This window comes from Clavispora lusitaniae, assembly GCF_014636115.1.
Source record: "Clavispora lusitaniae strain FDAARGOS_655 chromosome Unknown tig00000185_pilon, whole genome shotgun sequence".
NCBI lineage: Eukaryota > Fungi > Ascomycota > Pichiomycetes > Serinales > Metschnikowiaceae > Clavispora > Clavispora lusitaniae.
Genome location: NW_027093979.1, coordinates 377,344 through 393,101, shown reverse-complemented (window position 1 = coordinate 393,101; position 15,758 = coordinate 377,344). Strand labels below are relative to the sequence as shown.

The following is a 15,758-nucleotide window of genomic DNA, read 5'->3' as shown; positions in this document are numbered from 1 at the left end:
TACACGCGATTTCAATCAGGAAAACCATTTCTTGACAACGCCGACATCTGAGAAATTCTGCAACAACGATACAGCAGTCTGTTGTGGCATGTTAGATAAGAGCGCTCTAGTTGCAGCAACTGTCTTTTCAGCAACAGGGCCAGAGATTGACTTACTTGAGAGAGCTTGTAAAACTGACTCCACAACTTTTGGGGCTTGTTCGGTAACTGCAGCATGATTGCCTTGTATCAAGTCACTAAGGAAGTCGTATGAAGACATCGCAGCTTCACTGTCTTGAACAATAGGTAATAAGTTCACCCACTGGCGAAGAACCGTGTCCAAGTTGGGGATTGAGGAACCGCAATTTCTGCAAATTTTTGCAATAGCTGCTGTGCAATTTTCTGTAGCACTGATATTTTCTTCTGCTCTGGCATCAGGGAATGTAGCAACTTCAAAAAGTGTAGGCAATGTGTTCATGCACAACTGAGCATACACTGAACCACCATGCTCCGCAGCCATGCCTATCGCGTAAGCCGCAGGTTGGCGAATATTAGCTTGAGGAGCTGTCAAACATTCTGAGATGATGTAATTGAGGTACTCCGTTTGATCAAATGCCGAACCGCAATACTCTAAGACATCACAAATGATGCATAGACCACAGAATTTGACGTTTGTGTTTTCATCAGCCATAAAGGTAGATGCAAGAGGCAAAATTTGTGTCTGAAACTGAGGCAAGAAGTTGCTCTTGACGCTCTTGAAGATAGCGGAAATAACCTTGTTGATCTCGTCGAGAAGCTCTTCGTCTGTGTACTCTTCCTCACTCTCATCGACATCCTCCTTGTACTCATCATCCTCATTATCTCTTTGTTTGATACGTTCATAAATTTCTGTCAAGTTCACATTGATAGAAGCAGCGAGGGCCAGCAATTGCTCAGGAGACAACGCATTTGGCCCCAATGCAGTTAGACACTCAACTATAGAAGTGTAGTAAGCAACTAGAAGCTCCGGCACCGGCTCGTTAGTCAACACTTCAACCAATTTATTACAAATCTGAGACCAAATAGTCAATGTTTCGGCTGAGCTGCTAGACGTGGCATAAATGGTGCTCTTCAACAATGCTGCAAGAGTCAATGCTGCAGAGGCACGAACACCATCATGCAAATAAAAGTCAAGAGCAGGAATGGCAATGTCTTGAACAGTCTCCTTCACCCAAGGAAGGAACAGGCCCTTCAACTGTGTCGCGTAAATTCTCAACAAATCCATCGCCGAGACCTTATCATCCAAAGCTGCAGTGTGCACGGCAATGAGTTTCCCTGACAAGTTGATAACGTCCCACTCATCGTTATTACTATACTCTTCTGCCTCGTCTTCTTCCAACAAAGAAATGTCTTGAGCAGCCTTTGCCGCGGTCAACAATGGAGGTAAAACTGCCGGCAAGAATGGAACAAAGTCATCACCAATTATCTTGCAAATTCTGCCCCAACCTTGCTCCAAATAGGGTTTGACAGGGTCATCAATTTCAACAACAGTTTCTTGAATCTTTCCAAGAATTTGGATCAATTCTTGACTATGAGGAGCAAAGTTGTCTTTTCCGACCGCCAACGCAATCAAAGTAGCACATTCAATGCATTTTGCTGTCAACAACCTGTTTTCAGGACCCATATCAGTCTTCAAAAATCCAATCAACATAGGAAGTAACGTATTGTGATACTTAATGAACTTTTGTTCGGCGGCATCAGCAATTATTGCAATAGTGGTGAGAACTTGTTCTTGTACGTACCTCTTTGGAGATTGCAATAAGCCCAAAAGGTTATTCAACAAGCTGTCCAAATAAGGTTCCAAAATTTCTTTCGAAGCCGCTTCCGAGAAGTTGACCAATGCAGCAGCTGCATGTGCTTGCACACGGGGAACAGATTTGGAAGTGAGCTTAGAAATCAATGCCGGCAAAATTCTGTCACCAGCAATTTTTTGAATAATATCAGCAAAGTCGGTAGACATTTGACCTAAGGCATTGCAACACGCATATTGAACTCTCGCATGTGGATGATCTAAAGTGGGCAAGATCATGTCCAATAATTTTGGAATTTCTGTGATTAACACGTCAACACAACCTTCGGCAGCTGATGATAAGGCCATCAATGCTGCAAAGCATTCACGCCAATTAGAAGATTGAATCATGCCAGGAAGATACTGGAACAATGGTGCAGCAAGTGCCTGCCCACCTAACTTCAAAGAAACCCTATCCAAAGATTGCCTGGCCGCATCATACTCTGGTTCTGCATCATCATCCTCGGTGCTGTCTTCGTTGTTCCATTCAGCCGCATCATCGTCATCTTGACCCACTTCCGTCAACATAGATAAGTTCACTAACACCATAGTGGAAGTATAGTTAGGAGCTTGTTTGCACATAGCGGGAGAAACCTCAGAAAATGTGGTCAAAAGCTCCAATGCACCCAACCTTGTCTCAGATGCCAAGTCCGTGTTCTTTGCAACCGTAGAGCAAAATTCGATGATTGTAGGGAACATGTCCTTAAACATTTTAGGAGCCAAATCAACAAGGTCAATCAAAGATTCCAAAACATTCGCAAGGGCTTGATCTTGGCCATTTTGCAAAAACATAGGCAACGAGTTCAACAAATTAGGCAACAAAGGAGTCATAGTTTGCCATATCCGTTTGGGAAGTTCTCTGAAGAAGGAAACAAATGCTGTACAGGCGGCAATCCGAACATCATCATCAGCATCAGCGAAACCACTATTGAAAATAGGTAAGATCTCATTGATATACTCTTTTTCGATAATATCAGGCGAGGCTGAAAGAATACGGAAAGCAGACTCACGGAAGCTAGCATCCGGGTTGTGTGCTGCTTGCAATATAGCAGGAACGAGATCAGGCCATGTTCCTTTAGGGGAGCTGTCTTCCTTAGCAACCTCAGAGATTGCATCCGCAAGTTTTCTTCTCACTTGGCTAGGCTGTTCAGAGGCAAACCCCTGAAGTAAGATTGTCCTGATAGGTTGTCTGAGTGACTCGTCCAAAACACCGATCGTTCTATCAGAGATGCTACTCAACTCCTTTGGAGATCTTATAGCGACTCGTCTGAATAAGACCGCAGAAAAAGACTTTGTCATTTCGTCACCACCGCCAACGGCGGTTTGGGCAAGAAAAAGCAATAATGTACCGACATTATCCTTTGTTCTCCACTCAGAATCAAGCGACTTCTCAGCGGCAGATCTCACAGAATTGTCAGCCGACTTTAATGCTTCAAGCAAATGGTTCAACGTCGTAGCAACGTCCGACGGGATCGACATTTCAGTATAGAAAACTCCCAAAGTCCTTAGGTATGAGCAACCTCAGCAAAATTTGACTCTTGGAGACTGGAACCGCTGACTGAGTCAAAAGTATTACGAGTATTAAGAGAGATCTAAAACGGTGGTGAGGGTACATCGAAAAAAAAAAGCCACCTGCACAAAAGCTCATTATTAACTTTGTACTGTTAGATTACAACCCAAAACACATTAAAATTCCTAAATCCGTAGTTCATTAATATACAATATGCTACATAGCCTATACGCGCTACTTCTTGAGAATGGTGATGACGTCTTCGTCCTGCAACACATGACTCAAACCGACAATTTGAGGTTGATGCTTGACCGAAGTACCATACACAACTGCATTTCTGAAATCTTCAACTAAAGATTTGTGGATGGAGTTACAAAAATCCTCCACCGTGCAACGGTCACTGCGCAAAACAACTGGTTCATTAAAGTCTGGCAATTTTCCCTTAGGTTTCGTGTAAACTCTCACCAATTTCAAGCGCAGCCACATCATGTCCAAAAGGTCATCCAAATTCCAGCCATTACCGGATGAAATTGGAATGGCGTTAGGGATTTTGTACAACAAGTCAAGCTCTTGAATGGAGAATGAGTCGATTTTGTTGAGCACGTAGATGGCAGGAATGTATCTTCTGGACTTTGCTTCAATCGCATCAATCAAGTCATCAACAGTAGCGTCACACCTAAAGGCAATGTTGGCAGAGTTGATCTTGTATTCGGACATGACAGCTCGAATTTCATCGTTGTCCAAGTGAGTCAAGGGAGAGGTAGTAGTGATGTTGATTCCTCCTCTCTCCTTTTTGTTAATGACAATGTTGGGAGGCTCTTTATTAATTCTGATACCAACACCTTCCAACTCCTTTTCGATAATTTGCTTATGTTGCAAAGGTTTGTTGACGTCGAGAACCAAGAACAATAAGTTTACCGATCTTGCAACAGCGATGACCTGCTTACCTCTACCTTTACCATCCTTGGCACCTTCAATAATACCTGGAAGATCCAACATTTGAATCTTAGCACCCTTGTATTTGATAACACCTGGGACTGTGGTTAAGGTGGTAAATTCATATGCAGCAGCCTCGGAGTGGGTTCCAGTTAGCTTAGACAAAAGAGTGGACTTACCCACAGAAGGAAAACCGACGAATCCTATCGTGGCCACACCTGTTCTAGCAACATCGAAACCAGCTCCTCCACCACCTCCACCTGAAGCTCCATCAGTCAAAAGTTCTCTTCTCAATTTAGCCAACTTCGCCTTAAGTTGACCCAAATGAAAAGAGGTAGCCTTGTTTTTCTGTGTCTTGGCCATCTCATCCTCGATGGCCTTAATTTTTTCAACTGTTGTCATCTTGGCAGTATTGAGGAAGTTAATGGATGTACATTTGCTCAGTAAATTTTTCATGGCAGATCGCAATCCGGCACATAGTGGAAATGCAAAATCTTTCTTCTAAACTTTCGATGGCAAAAACGATAAAAGCCGCCTGAATTAAATGGAGTAGTAAAATAGAGGGCGGCAGTATCAAACACTTATCCAATGTCATCTCTTCTGATCAAAATATACCGCTAATGCCTCTACTGTTAACTAAATTTTGTAGTGCGAAACACAACCTTGAAAAAACTTCTTACTACATCACTGCGCTACGCTTACTTCTGAAACAACTTAAACATGGCTAAGAAATCTAAGAAGGGAGCCAAATCTGGCGGAGATTTCTGGGACGAAGAGGAGAACTACGAGCAACCAGCTGCTGAGGAATTCGGTGAGGCTGTTCCAGAATCTACCACAGAGGCTACCTCTGCCGAAGGCGATGAATCTGCGGAGCCGCAAGAAGTTGACTTTTTGAACTCTATTATAAGCTCAAAAAAGAAGAAAGAGGAAAAAGAGAAGGAGGAGAAGGAAAAGAAGGACGGTCCAAAGTTGTTGAGTAAAAAAGAGAAAGAAAAGTTGAAGAAAGAAGCTGAAAAGAAGGCCAAGAAGGAAGCCGCCAACAAGAAGAAAGCTGAACAAGCTGCCAAAAAGGAGCAGATCAAAGAAGCAAACAAGCAGAATGCTGCCTTGAATGCTGAGAAGAAGGCTGCATCCACGTCTGCCACTCCAGAACCAGAGGAAACGAAAAAGACTACCAAGAAAGCCGGTAAGAAGGCCCCAGCCGGTCTTCAAGCTTTGAAACGTCAATTGGAGTTGAAAAAGCAGATGGAAGAGGAGCAGCGTCGTCTTGAAGAAGAGGAAGAGCAACGTCGTCTCGACGAAGAGAAGGCTATTGCTGAACAGGCTGCTCAAGAAGAAGCTGCTAGAGAGGCCAGAAGAGAAAAGGATAAATTGAAAAAGGAAAGATTGAAGGCTGAAGGTAAATTGTTGTCTAAAAAGCAAAGGGAAGAGAAACGGTTGCAGGAACGTCGCCGTGAATTGCTCTTGCAAGCAGACAATGTGCATGTTGTTGGTTTGGAAAAGAAGAAAGACGGCAACACTGGAGATAAGCCTAAGCGAGTTGTGTACGGCAAAAAGAAGTTCGACAAGCCAAAATCTTCCAAGCAGAAGTTCACTCAACAAACGGCTGACACCCCATCCAAAAAGGAAGAGGAGGACGTTGTTGAAGACTGGGAGCAAATGCTTGAAGAAGATGTCGCTGAAGACTGGGAGACTGCTTTGAACGAAGATGCCGAACCAGAAGAGAAGGAGGAGGAAGTTGCCCAAAACGGAGATGACGATGAAGAAGTGGCCGAAGAAGAAGACGAGGAGGATGCGAAGGCCGCAGAAGAGGCTGCTGCTGCCGCCGCCGCCGCTGCCGCTGCTGCCGAAAAGGCCCGCAAGGAAGCTGAGGCCAAGAGATTGGCAGAGGCTCAGGCAAAGGCCGCTGCTGCTGCAGAGGCACAGAAGAAATCGTCTACTCCTAGCGACAAGGACTTGAGATCCCCTATCTGCTGTATTTTGGGTCACGTCGATACTGGTAAAACAAAGTTGTTGGACAAGATTCGTCAAACAAATGTTCAAGGTGGCGAAGCTGGTGGTATTACTCAACAAATTGGTGCTACTTACTTCCCCGTTGATGCTATCAAGAAAAAGACAGAAGTTATGGCTCAGTACGAGAAACAGACTTTCGATGTGCCAGGTCTTTTGATCATCGACACACCAGGTCACGAGTCTTTCACCAACTTGAGATCTCGTGGTTCCTCTTTGTGTAACATTGCCATTTTGGTTATTGATATTATGCATGGTTTGGAACAGCAAACACTTGAGTCTATCAGATTGTTGAGAGACAGAAAGGCGCCTTTCATCGTGGCATTGAACAAGATTGACAGATTGTATGACTGGAAGGAAATCCCTAATAACTCGTTCCGTGACTCGTTTGCCAGACAAGCCAAGTCTGTTCAAAATGAGTTTTTCACCAGATTCGAACAGATTAAGCTTGCTTTGGCAGAACAAGGTTTGAACTCTGAGTTGTATTTCCAAAACAAGAACATGTCTAAGTACGTCTCTATTGTTCCTACCTCTGCTGTCACAGGCGAAGGTGTTCCAGATTTGTTGTGGTTGTTGCTTGAATTGACCCAAAAGAGAATGTCTAAGCAGTTGATGTACTTGTCCAAGGTCGAGGCCACTATTTTGGAAGTTAAGGTTGTTGAAGGTTTCGGTTACACTATTGATGTCGTTTTGTCCAACGGTATCTTGAGAGAGGGTGACAGGGTTGTACTCTGTGGCTTGAATGGACCTATCGCAACGAACATCAGAGCCCTTCTCACACCACCACCATCTCGTGAATTGAGAATCAAGTCTGAATACATTCACCACAAGGAGGTTAAGGCAGCTTTGGGTGTCAAGATTGCTGCGAACGATTTGGAGAAAGCAGTTGCTGGTTCTCGTTTGCTTGTCGTGGGTGAGGATGATGATGAAGACGAACTTATGGAGGAAGTCATGGACGACTTGACTGGTTTGTTGGACTCGGTTGACACATCTGGTAAGGGTGTGGTTGTTCAAGCATCCACCTTGGGTTCTTTGGAAGCATTGTTGGATTTCTTGAAAGACATGAAGATTCCAGTTATGTCCATTGGCTTGGGTCCTGTCTACAAGAGAGATGTCATGAAAGCCACCACCATGTTAGAGAAGGCGCCGGAGTTGGCAGTTATGTTGTGTTTCGATGTCAAAGTTGACAAAGAAGCTGAACAATATGCTGAAGAACAGAAGATTAAGATTTTCAACGCAGACATCATTTACCACTTGTTCGATGCCTTCACTGCGTACCAGAGCAAATTGCTTGAGGTTCGTCGTAAGGAGTTCATGGAGTACGCTGTTATGCCATGTGTCTTGAAAACTCTTCAGATTATTAACAAGCGTAACCCAATGATTATTGGTGTTGATGTTGTGGAAGGTGCTGTTCGTATCGGTACTCCTATTTGTGCTGTTCGCAGAGACCCAGCCACAAACACTCCAAACATTCTTGTGTTGGGTAAGGTTTCTTCTTTAGAGGTGAACCACAAGTCTGTTGATTCCGTCAAGAAGGGTCAAACCGCTGCTGGTGTTGCCATGAGATTGGAAAACCCATCTGCCGCTCAACCTACATGGGGCCGTCATGTCGACGAGTCGGACAACTTGTACTCTTTGATTTCGAGAAGATCGATCGATACATTGAAAGACCCTGCATTCCGTGACTCTGTTTCCAGGGACGACTGGCTTTTGATCAAGAAGTTGAAGCCTGTCTTCGACATCAAGTGATCACCATAGTAAATACTGCAACTCATAAGGATTCTATAATGAGACAGGCTTTTGTAATGGTTTCTTTCTAGGTGTAGTACGTCAAACTACTTCACGGAAGCATGTTTGTAAATGCATATGTCGCCACCAGTAAATTGTTCAAAAATGACAACTGTGATTTTAAATACTTTGTAAAAAAACGTCCAAAAAAAAAATTGAAACAAGACTTCCATAAAGATTAGTGTACAAGCTTATGGTACTGGCGTGCGCTAAGACAGAATTTCAAAGTGCGCGCAGCCTTCCCAATTGGGAACTCAATGTTGGCCAATGAAAAAAGAAGTAAAAAGATTCATTCTCAAGCAGACAACGCTTGTAATAATCGAAGCTAATTCTAAGAATCCACAGAAATGCAAGATTTGCCACCTATTGGAGGGTACGAACCAGTGCAATGGAAAAGAAATCTTCCATCTAGAGGATTCAGACCATTGATTTACTTCTGGGGAATTTCTGGTATCATCAGTTTTGGTTTTTACAAGTTCTACCAAGGAGTCGATGAACAAAGAGAGCTCTTAAGAGAGAGACAGTGGGCACGCTTCTATCTCGAACCATTGTTGAGAGCTGAGGAAGACAGACATCTCGCCAGAAGATACTTCTCTGAGATGAAGAGACAAGAGATGGTTGCCGAGTCCATGTCTCCAGAAACCAGAAGCAAGTTTGAGGAGCCAATCTACAACGACAAGTCGAAGCTCCGTTTCCCCAAGTACACTGCTGGTGTTGACCCAAGCCAGCAATAGACGAGTATGGGGTGTTTGTGAATTTGCGGAGAAGCTCGAAGTTGCGCATACGCCATTCCTCAGAAGCACATCTAACTGCTGGGCCTTTCCTCTACGCCTAATTGTTGATGACCTTCCACCATCGGGATTCTGTTGAGGCGCTGTTGGCAGAGTAATTTCGCCCGCATAACATCTAGGTGCATAGCACAACCTATTCAGAGCGCTGGGAGTAAATATCTCACATATATAATTGCATTTTCTTAAGTCTGTCCCAAACAACCTTGTTCATATCGCCTGGTTTAGTTTCTTTTCCTCTCCATTTCGTTTCCTTTGGCTACTCACTGAAACTGTATGCGATTCAGCCAAACGCATATCGGAACTGTACACACCCCACCCACAATCCCAATATACTAGAGTTTCTTGCTACCAATAACTTGAACGGGAGACATGTCGAGCAAGATTACAGACAAGACGCAGGCACAAAGTGTCATTGACAACTACGAATATTTTATCTTCGATTGCGACGGAGTGATTTGGTTGGGAGATCACTTATTACCATCCGTCGTGGAGACGCTCAACCTCTTGAAAGAAAAGAAGAAGAAGGTTATTTTTGTCACCAACAACTCGACCAAGTCCAGAAATGATTACCTTTCAAAGTTCAAGAAGCTTGGTATCAATGGTATTGTCAAGGATGAAGTTTTCGGCTCATCTTATGCTTCTGCTGTTTATGTGGACAAGATTTTGAAGCTTCCAAAAGACAAGAAAGTTTGGGTCCTAGGTGAATCGGGCATTGAACAAGAGCTACACGAACTAGGATACCAAACCATGGGAGGCTCGGATCCTGCCTTGGTTTCCGAGGGTAATGTGTTTGACCCAGAACACAAGATGTTGAACGAATTAGACGATTCTGTTGGATGTGTGATTGCGGGATTGACCATGAACATCAACTACTTGAAACTCTCTGTGACCATGCAATACTTGCTCAAGGACAACAAGAGCATTCCATTCATTGCAACGAACATCGACTCTACGTTTCCTCTGAAGGGGAAGTTTTTGATCGGCGCAGGATCCATTATCGCCACAGTTGCCACTGCGAGCGGCAGAGAACCGGACGCCATCTGTGGTAAGCCCAACCAGTCGATGATGAACACCATCAAAGTGGACAATCCTGCATTGGCAGAGAATCCGAAGAAGGGGTTGATGATTGGTGATAGACTCAACACCGATATGAAGTTTGGACGCGACGGCGGTTTGGACACCTTGTTAGTTCTCACAGGAGTGGAGACAGAAGAAGGTGTTAAGCAATTGAGCGCAGATGAAGCACCTACGTATTACGCCGACAAGCTTGGCGACTTGTTTGAACTTACTCACTGATCCCGCAAAACGACAGAAGTGTATAGAACGTCTAGTAGACTTTTTTATAGAAGGCAATCTAATTACCGAATATGATAATATTCAGCCCTTGCGCGAGAATACTTCTGATAAAACACACCACAAATTGATCTATACAAAGTCACTCTTTCGATTTATTCGGACTCCACAGATCACCAGAGAAAAATGGACTGCATGGAACTCCTGCGTTTGTGTCGTTGATGGTATTAAATGTCCTATTAAGCAAGCATTCACTTTCACTTCTGTGGATTTTACGCCTCCAATTCGTTTCCGTAACTTGATAGAACAACGAGAGGTGTAATTTTAGCCCTGTTGCAAAGCCAATTAGGCATACGACGTGATCTTTCCATATGATGTCATTCTTTCCCGCACCTCGCTTCACGTGATGTGTGATGTAAGGTCTGCGTTGTCAACGCAGGAGACTACGCCGATCAATTTGTAAGGAGAATTTACCACATCCTCAATCTGCCTCATTGATTTCCGCTGGTCGCTGCACTGATTGGAAAACGAACAGGCTTGTCTTTAAGAAACTTTCTAGATCATTAATAAGGGAAAGTCTTGGCCATTACAAACGTGTCCGGTCAAACAGTCTAGATTCCGCTCTGAATCCCAAACACCGAGCAATAATCAGCAAGTTCAAATTCTTTACCGACCAATTCATTTGAGGAAACACTCAGTTCCCTCGTATCCCCCCTTTTTCCCCCAACAATAGTGCCTATAAAATGAGCGAAGAAAAGATGCAGAAGTTACAGGAAACAGGGTTGATAGAATGGCCTGTATTTTCCGAATTGGTGGCCATGGACGAAGATGAAGAAGGCTTCTCCAAGGGCTTGTTTCAGACTTTTGTTGACCAATTCCAAGAGACCTTCACCGAGATTGACGAAAACGTCAAGTCCAAAAATCTAGAAAAATTGTCCTCGTTGGGCCATTACTTGAAAGGCTCTGCTGCCGCATTGGGGTTATCGACCATCTCAGAACAATGCGAGAGAATCCAAAACTACGGCCACAAGAATAACTTTGATAACGCAGGTACGTCGAGCGAGAAAGATGATACGAAGCAGCCGGACTCGTTCTGGATTTCGCTAATCGAAGATGCTATGGAGAAGGCAAAGGACGGGTTCCAAAAATCGAAGGAGGCCCTTAGTGACTACTTTGATGACGAATTATGATACTGCGCTGCATAACACCGGTTCATTATTCAAAGTGGCATGTTCTGACAGCTTAAATAGGACTAAGTGTTCGACATCCCACCTGTTCAGTACATTGCGCCTAGATTGTATGAATAAACAGTGTAAATGCTTCGAAATGACAGTAAAAGGAGATTATACAACACAAGATAAATCGTCAACTTTAAAATTATTATATTTCATGAGCCAGTCTATTTAGTAATTATTGTTGGATCATCACTTTTTTCTCCGAAGAACGCAGAAATCCATGTACTCGACAGAGTTTGGTACAACGGTTCTTAACAGCTCAGGAATATACAACAACCTTCCTAATCCGTGGTGGCTACCTGCTGGGTCGATGATTTTTTGACAATCAAGAACATCCCAATCATTGTCAGTTATGATCTCACCATTCTCCATAGAAACAATTTGTACTTCTCCTTTCGTGGTGTCAACAGGAGAAGTATTATCAATAAAATAATCACATGTACTGAAATGTACAAGCTTTTCAGGGGAAAAGATATTTTTTGAGTTCATGCCCAGCGGAAAAGCTGAAGCAGCCTCTCGTAAGGTCATATCTTCTGGAAAATCTCCAGGCAATAAGCCATCAAATCCACTAGAGACAAATCGTAACCTATAATTGTCTGGCAAAAAGAACGATGTTGGGAAATGATACCATTCCCGTCCGATACACACATTTTGAATTTCTGTGGTGTCGTTTAAAATCGATTCGTTGAAGAAAACAGCAGACGCTTTGAGTGGAGCGCTGTAGTTTTCAACCAAATTAACTGTTCTAAGTAAAGAAACAACAGCAATTAAGACCATCAGCGAGAACAGTATGAATCTAACAAGCCATTTGCTCTTGAGAAGCATCTGGGCATTTCCGAATACAGTTGATGCAAAGATCGAGCCGGATAAGGATATCAATGGGTAAATTGGGTATAAAAATCTCTCTTCCTTGTGAGGTTGAGAAAAGAAAATGAAACTCCACACAAACAAGGGGAGAGACACACCCAAAGCCGCTTTGAGTTGGTTCTTTGACAATAATGGGTTCAACGCGGCACCAAGATAACCAGCAACGGAAATGACATTGAAATTCAAAAAGAGATTCTTAGCATAGTAAGAAAATGGTTCTACTCCAAATATCTCGGGGCCCTCGCCCTCGCCTGCAAACACATTGTACAAGACGATATTCATTGGAACAAAAAGCATTTTGCGGGAGTAAAAGAACGAATCCAATGTCATTAAGACACCACATAATGCAAATGCAAATATGGAGCAATAGATGACGATACGAACAAGCGGAGGCGACTGGAATCTCAACAGAGCAGTGAACATGCCAAATGGAACGCCTAACGCCAAAGCGAACGGCCAGCCCACAAGACCAGCAATTAGGAAACATGCAATGGCGTAAACGCTGGGCCAAACACACGTGAGAGTGTTCTCCAAGGTGACAGCGTCTAAAGCATGAGAAATACCCCATGCAACCCAGTTCATGGCAAATGAAGAAGGCAACAAAGCAACACCAGCATGGGACATACCGGTAGAAACAGTGGAGAAGAGAAGAAACCAGTTTGCAGTATGTGAGCCAAAGTTTCTTTTGGCGCTTTTAAACAAGCGAAACTCAGTGAAGGACGTGAAACCACACAACAACACGACACGGATATAATAGAAGAATGCAGAAGCAGGCAATTGGGCGCCTGTCAAATGGATATAGTCACGTAAAGGGAAAGTTAAAATGTAGTAAGGAATCAAAAAAGCGTAAGACCTGATAGCGTAAGCAGGAGAGTACTCCCATGTTTGCTTTCCGAATCCTCTGAAGATGAGATTAAGCGGTTCCCAATAGTTGAATGTCTCATCACAATCCGAGATAATCATGTAGAGCCCACTATATATCCTGACTGCGATATTGAGAGCTAAAAGCAAGGTCCCCAAAAGTTGCAGTCCTAGACTTTCTCCTTCCACTGTTAAAGGTTCTGACTCTTTAGCCGAAATAGGCTTTTCTCCTTCAGTCACATCTTTGGAAGACATGATACACAAGGAAGAAATGCTGGAGGAGGAAATATTTCTTGGAATTGGAAAATCGTTCCGCGTGCGTAATTTACAAGCCTGTATTCTTGGCTTAATTTATGGAAAAGAGGGAAAACGTTGAAGAGTGATTTGAAAAAAAAAAGGGGGACATAAATTATATAATCCAAATTAGAATATAAGCAGAATCTGCAAATTTACTGGTCCATAGCCGATCAAGACCACATTTCCTCTAATTTCATGGTGTGCGTATAGCCTAACTTAACCTGTTCACAGGTGTTAGACGTTGTTTGCATATTTTGCAAGAAAACTACAGTCGGCGAAATAACGCTATTATTGTAACTCGAGCACGTTACTCCGATGATCAATACTCAATATCTACTTTATCATGAATTATCTCTAAAAGGAAGTCGTAACTAAGGAATGTTCCGATTACAATCGGAAGGTTGAAAAAACTATGGCTTGACCAACATGGACTCACGAGCAGGACCAACGCCGACCCATTTCACTGGAACATTCAAGAAGTCCTCAATGAAGTCCAAGTACTTCTTGGCGTTCTCAGGCAAGTCCTCGTACTTTGTGATTTTGGAAATGTCTTGCTCCCAACCAGGCAAAGTGACGTACTCCACATCGACCTTGCCCAACTTGACCAAGTCATCTGGGAACGAGTCCAATTTTTGGCCCTTGTAGTGGTATGCCACAGCAACCTTGATCTCTTTGAAGGAGTCTAAAACGTCCAACTTGGTGATGTTCAAGTGAGTGTATCCGTTGATGTTGTTGGAGTATTGCAACACAACCAAGTCCAACCAGCCACAACGTCTCTTTCTACCAGTAGTAACACCGTACTCAGCGCCGACAGTTTGCAAGGTTTCACCCACTTCGTTCAATTGCTCAGTTGGGAAAGGACCTTCGCCGACTCTAGTGGTGTAAGCCTTCACCACACCATAAACATTGCGGATAGCCTTTGGCGGAACACCCAAACCGGTCAAAACACCACCGATTCCGGTGGCCGAGGAAGTGACGTATGGATAAGTACCAAAGTCCAAATCCAACATCAAGGCGTTGGCACCTTCAACCAAAATCTTCTTCTTCTCAGCAATGGCCTTGTGCATGAAAGGAACAGAGTCCACAACAAAAGGACGAAGCAACTCTCTGTACTTTGCGTATCTGGCCAATTCGGCTTCGGCGTCGTAGTCAAAGTCGCCGTATCTCTTCATTCTGGTGTCCACGAGGCGGTAGTATCTGTTTTTGAATTCTTCCCAAGCCTCTGGCTCTTCAGAAACCAAGTGGTGGACTCTGATTCCAGATCTAGATGCCTTGGTAGAGTAGGTGGGACCAATACCTTTACCAGTGGTTCCGATGGACTTTTTGTTTTCAGAAAGCTCAGCCTCCTTCAACTTGTCCGTTCTTTGGTGGAAGTCAAAAACCAAGTGGGCTCTTGACGAAATGAACAAGCGGTCTCTGCCTTGCAAGCCCTTCTTCTCCAAGTTCTCCAACTCTTCAAAGAAAGAAGGCACGTGGATAACAACACCGGATCCCACCAAGTTCAAACACTTTGGGTTGACCAATCCGGATGGCAACATGTGGAAATCGTACTTGACACCATCCACCACAATGGTGTGGCCAGCATTATTTCCACCTTGACATCTGGCACAGACGTCGATTTCGTCACACAAGATATCGACCAATTTTCCTTTACCTTCGTCACCCCATTGGGAGCCCAAAACAACGTCACACATTTTGCTATTTGTTTGTAGTTTTTGCTTTCGTTATAAGACCTTTAGCTTCAGCAAAAGGAATGAACGGAAATCGTTAGAACCAAACCAAAAGTCCCAAAACTGGTGTGCGACTAAAGGACATTTTAAATGGTTCCGGGCCAACTTTTCCTGTGTGCGCGAAAATAATTTAAATTGCTGACTCGTTCTGATAATTATATTGGCCAAAATAAACTGTGGGCCCTGAAGTTTTTTTTTTTTCTCCTTTTAGTTTAGACGTGTCTTGGCCTATCCATTTAAGTTTTGTTTGTAGGTTTGGACTTCTTTGGCTAAGCACAACATCCTTGCATTTTGCCCAATCTGAATCCTTCCCTTGCATAATCAGATGATGCTCAATCTTTCTTGACTCTGTTTCCAAGAACCTACACATATTTCCGGCAGACTAGTCTTGACCCAAATCCGAGTGCAATCTTTAAGGTTCGTGAAATGAGTTTATGTGTCTATAATCATGTTGTTGAAGCTGTTCACTGTAATGAAAATCTTGACCGCTGCTATCATGACATACGTTCGTGATAGTGTCCCAGTGCTTTTTCTCGTTTGTAAATGGTTTCGTGGTCTAGTTGGTCATGGCATCTGCTTAACACGCAGAACGTCCCCAGTTCGATCCTGGGCGAAATCACTTACTTTTTTAAAC

The 15,758-nt window shown here is 43.5% G+C and overlaps 8 protein-coding genes and 1 non-coding gene across 9 annotated transcripts; 5 read left to right on the top strand and 4 right to left on the bottom strand. All coding sequences in view use genetic code 12, as the record gives it.

Annotated features, from left to right (window-relative positions):
* Window positions 1-15: 15 nt before the first annotated feature.
* On the bottom strand, window positions 16-3,285 carry FOB63_003844 (uncharacterized protein; the record flags this gene model as incomplete). Its single annotated transcript, XM_002614602.2, has 1 exon — window positions 16-3,285. The coding sequence occupies one exon, from the start codon at window positions 3,283-3,285 to the stop codon at window positions 16-18; it is 3,270 nt and encodes a 1,089-aa protein (XP_002614648.2).
* Window positions 3,286-3,550: 265 nt separating this feature from the next.
* DRG1 (GTP-binding protein) lies at window positions 3,551-4,708 on the bottom strand (the record flags this gene model as incomplete). The annotated part of the gene is made up of 1 exon (XM_002614603.2): window positions 3,551-4,708. One exon carries the CDS (start codon window positions 4,706-4,708, stop codon window positions 3,551-3,553), a length of 1,158 nt encoding a protein of 385 aa, XP_002614649.1.
* Window positions 4,709-4,972: 264 nt separating this feature from the next.
* FUN12 (translation initiation factor eIF5B) lies at window positions 4,973-8,011 on the top strand (the record flags this gene model as incomplete). Its single annotated transcript, XM_002614604.2, has 1 exon — window positions 4,973-8,011. One exon carries the CDS (start codon window positions 4,973-4,975, stop codon window positions 8,009-8,011), a length of 3,039 nt encoding a protein of 1,012 aa, XP_002614650.2.
* A 386-nt stretch (window positions 8,012-8,397) lies between these two features.
* Window positions 8,398-8,784, top strand: FOB63_003841 (uncharacterized protein; the record flags this gene model as incomplete). The annotated part of the gene is made up of 1 exon (XM_066102362.1): window positions 8,398-8,784. One exon carries the CDS (start codon window positions 8,398-8,400, stop codon window positions 8,782-8,784), a length of 387 nt encoding a protein of 128 aa, XP_065958304.1.
* A 426-nt stretch (window positions 8,785-9,210) lies between these two features.
* Window positions 9,211-10,137, top strand: PHO15 (4-nitrophenylphosphatase; the record flags this gene model as incomplete). The annotated part of the gene is made up of 1 exon (XM_002614605.2): window positions 9,211-10,137. The coding sequence occupies one exon, from the start codon at window positions 9,211-9,213 to the stop codon at window positions 10,135-10,137; it is 927 nt and encodes a 308-aa protein (XP_002614651.2).
* Window positions 10,138-10,877: 740 nt separating this feature from the next.
* Window positions 10,878-11,324, top strand: YPD1 (Ypd1p; the record flags this gene model as incomplete). Its single annotated transcript, XM_002614606.1, has 1 exon — window positions 10,878-11,324. The coding sequence occupies one exon, from the start codon at window positions 10,878-10,880 to the stop codon at window positions 11,322-11,324; it is 447 nt and encodes a 148-aa protein (XP_002614652.1).
* Window positions 11,325-11,558: 234 nt separating this feature from the next.
* Window positions 11,559-13,352, bottom strand: ALG9 (dolichyl-P-Man:Man(6)GlcNAc(2)-PP-dolichol alpha-1,2-mannosyltransferase; the record flags this gene model as incomplete). Its single annotated transcript, XM_002614607.2, has 1 exon — window positions 11,559-13,352. The coding sequence occupies one exon, from the start codon at window positions 13,350-13,352 to the stop codon at window positions 11,559-11,561; it is 1,794 nt and encodes a 597-aa protein (XP_002614653.2).
* A 452-nt stretch (window positions 13,353-13,804) lies between these two features.
* ADE12 (adenylosuccinate synthase) lies at window positions 13,805-15,088 on the bottom strand (the record flags this gene model as incomplete). Its single annotated transcript, XM_002614608.2, has 1 exon — window positions 13,805-15,088. One exon carries the CDS (start codon window positions 15,086-15,088, stop codon window positions 13,805-13,807), a length of 1,284 nt encoding a protein of 427 aa, XP_002614654.2.
* Window positions 15,089-15,669: 581 nt separating this feature from the next.
* On the top strand, window positions 15,670-15,743 carry FOB63_005626. Its single transcript has one exon. It is a non-coding gene; the product is annotated as a tRNA-Val (tRNA).
* The last annotated feature ends 15 nt before the right edge of the window (window positions 15,744-15,758 follow it).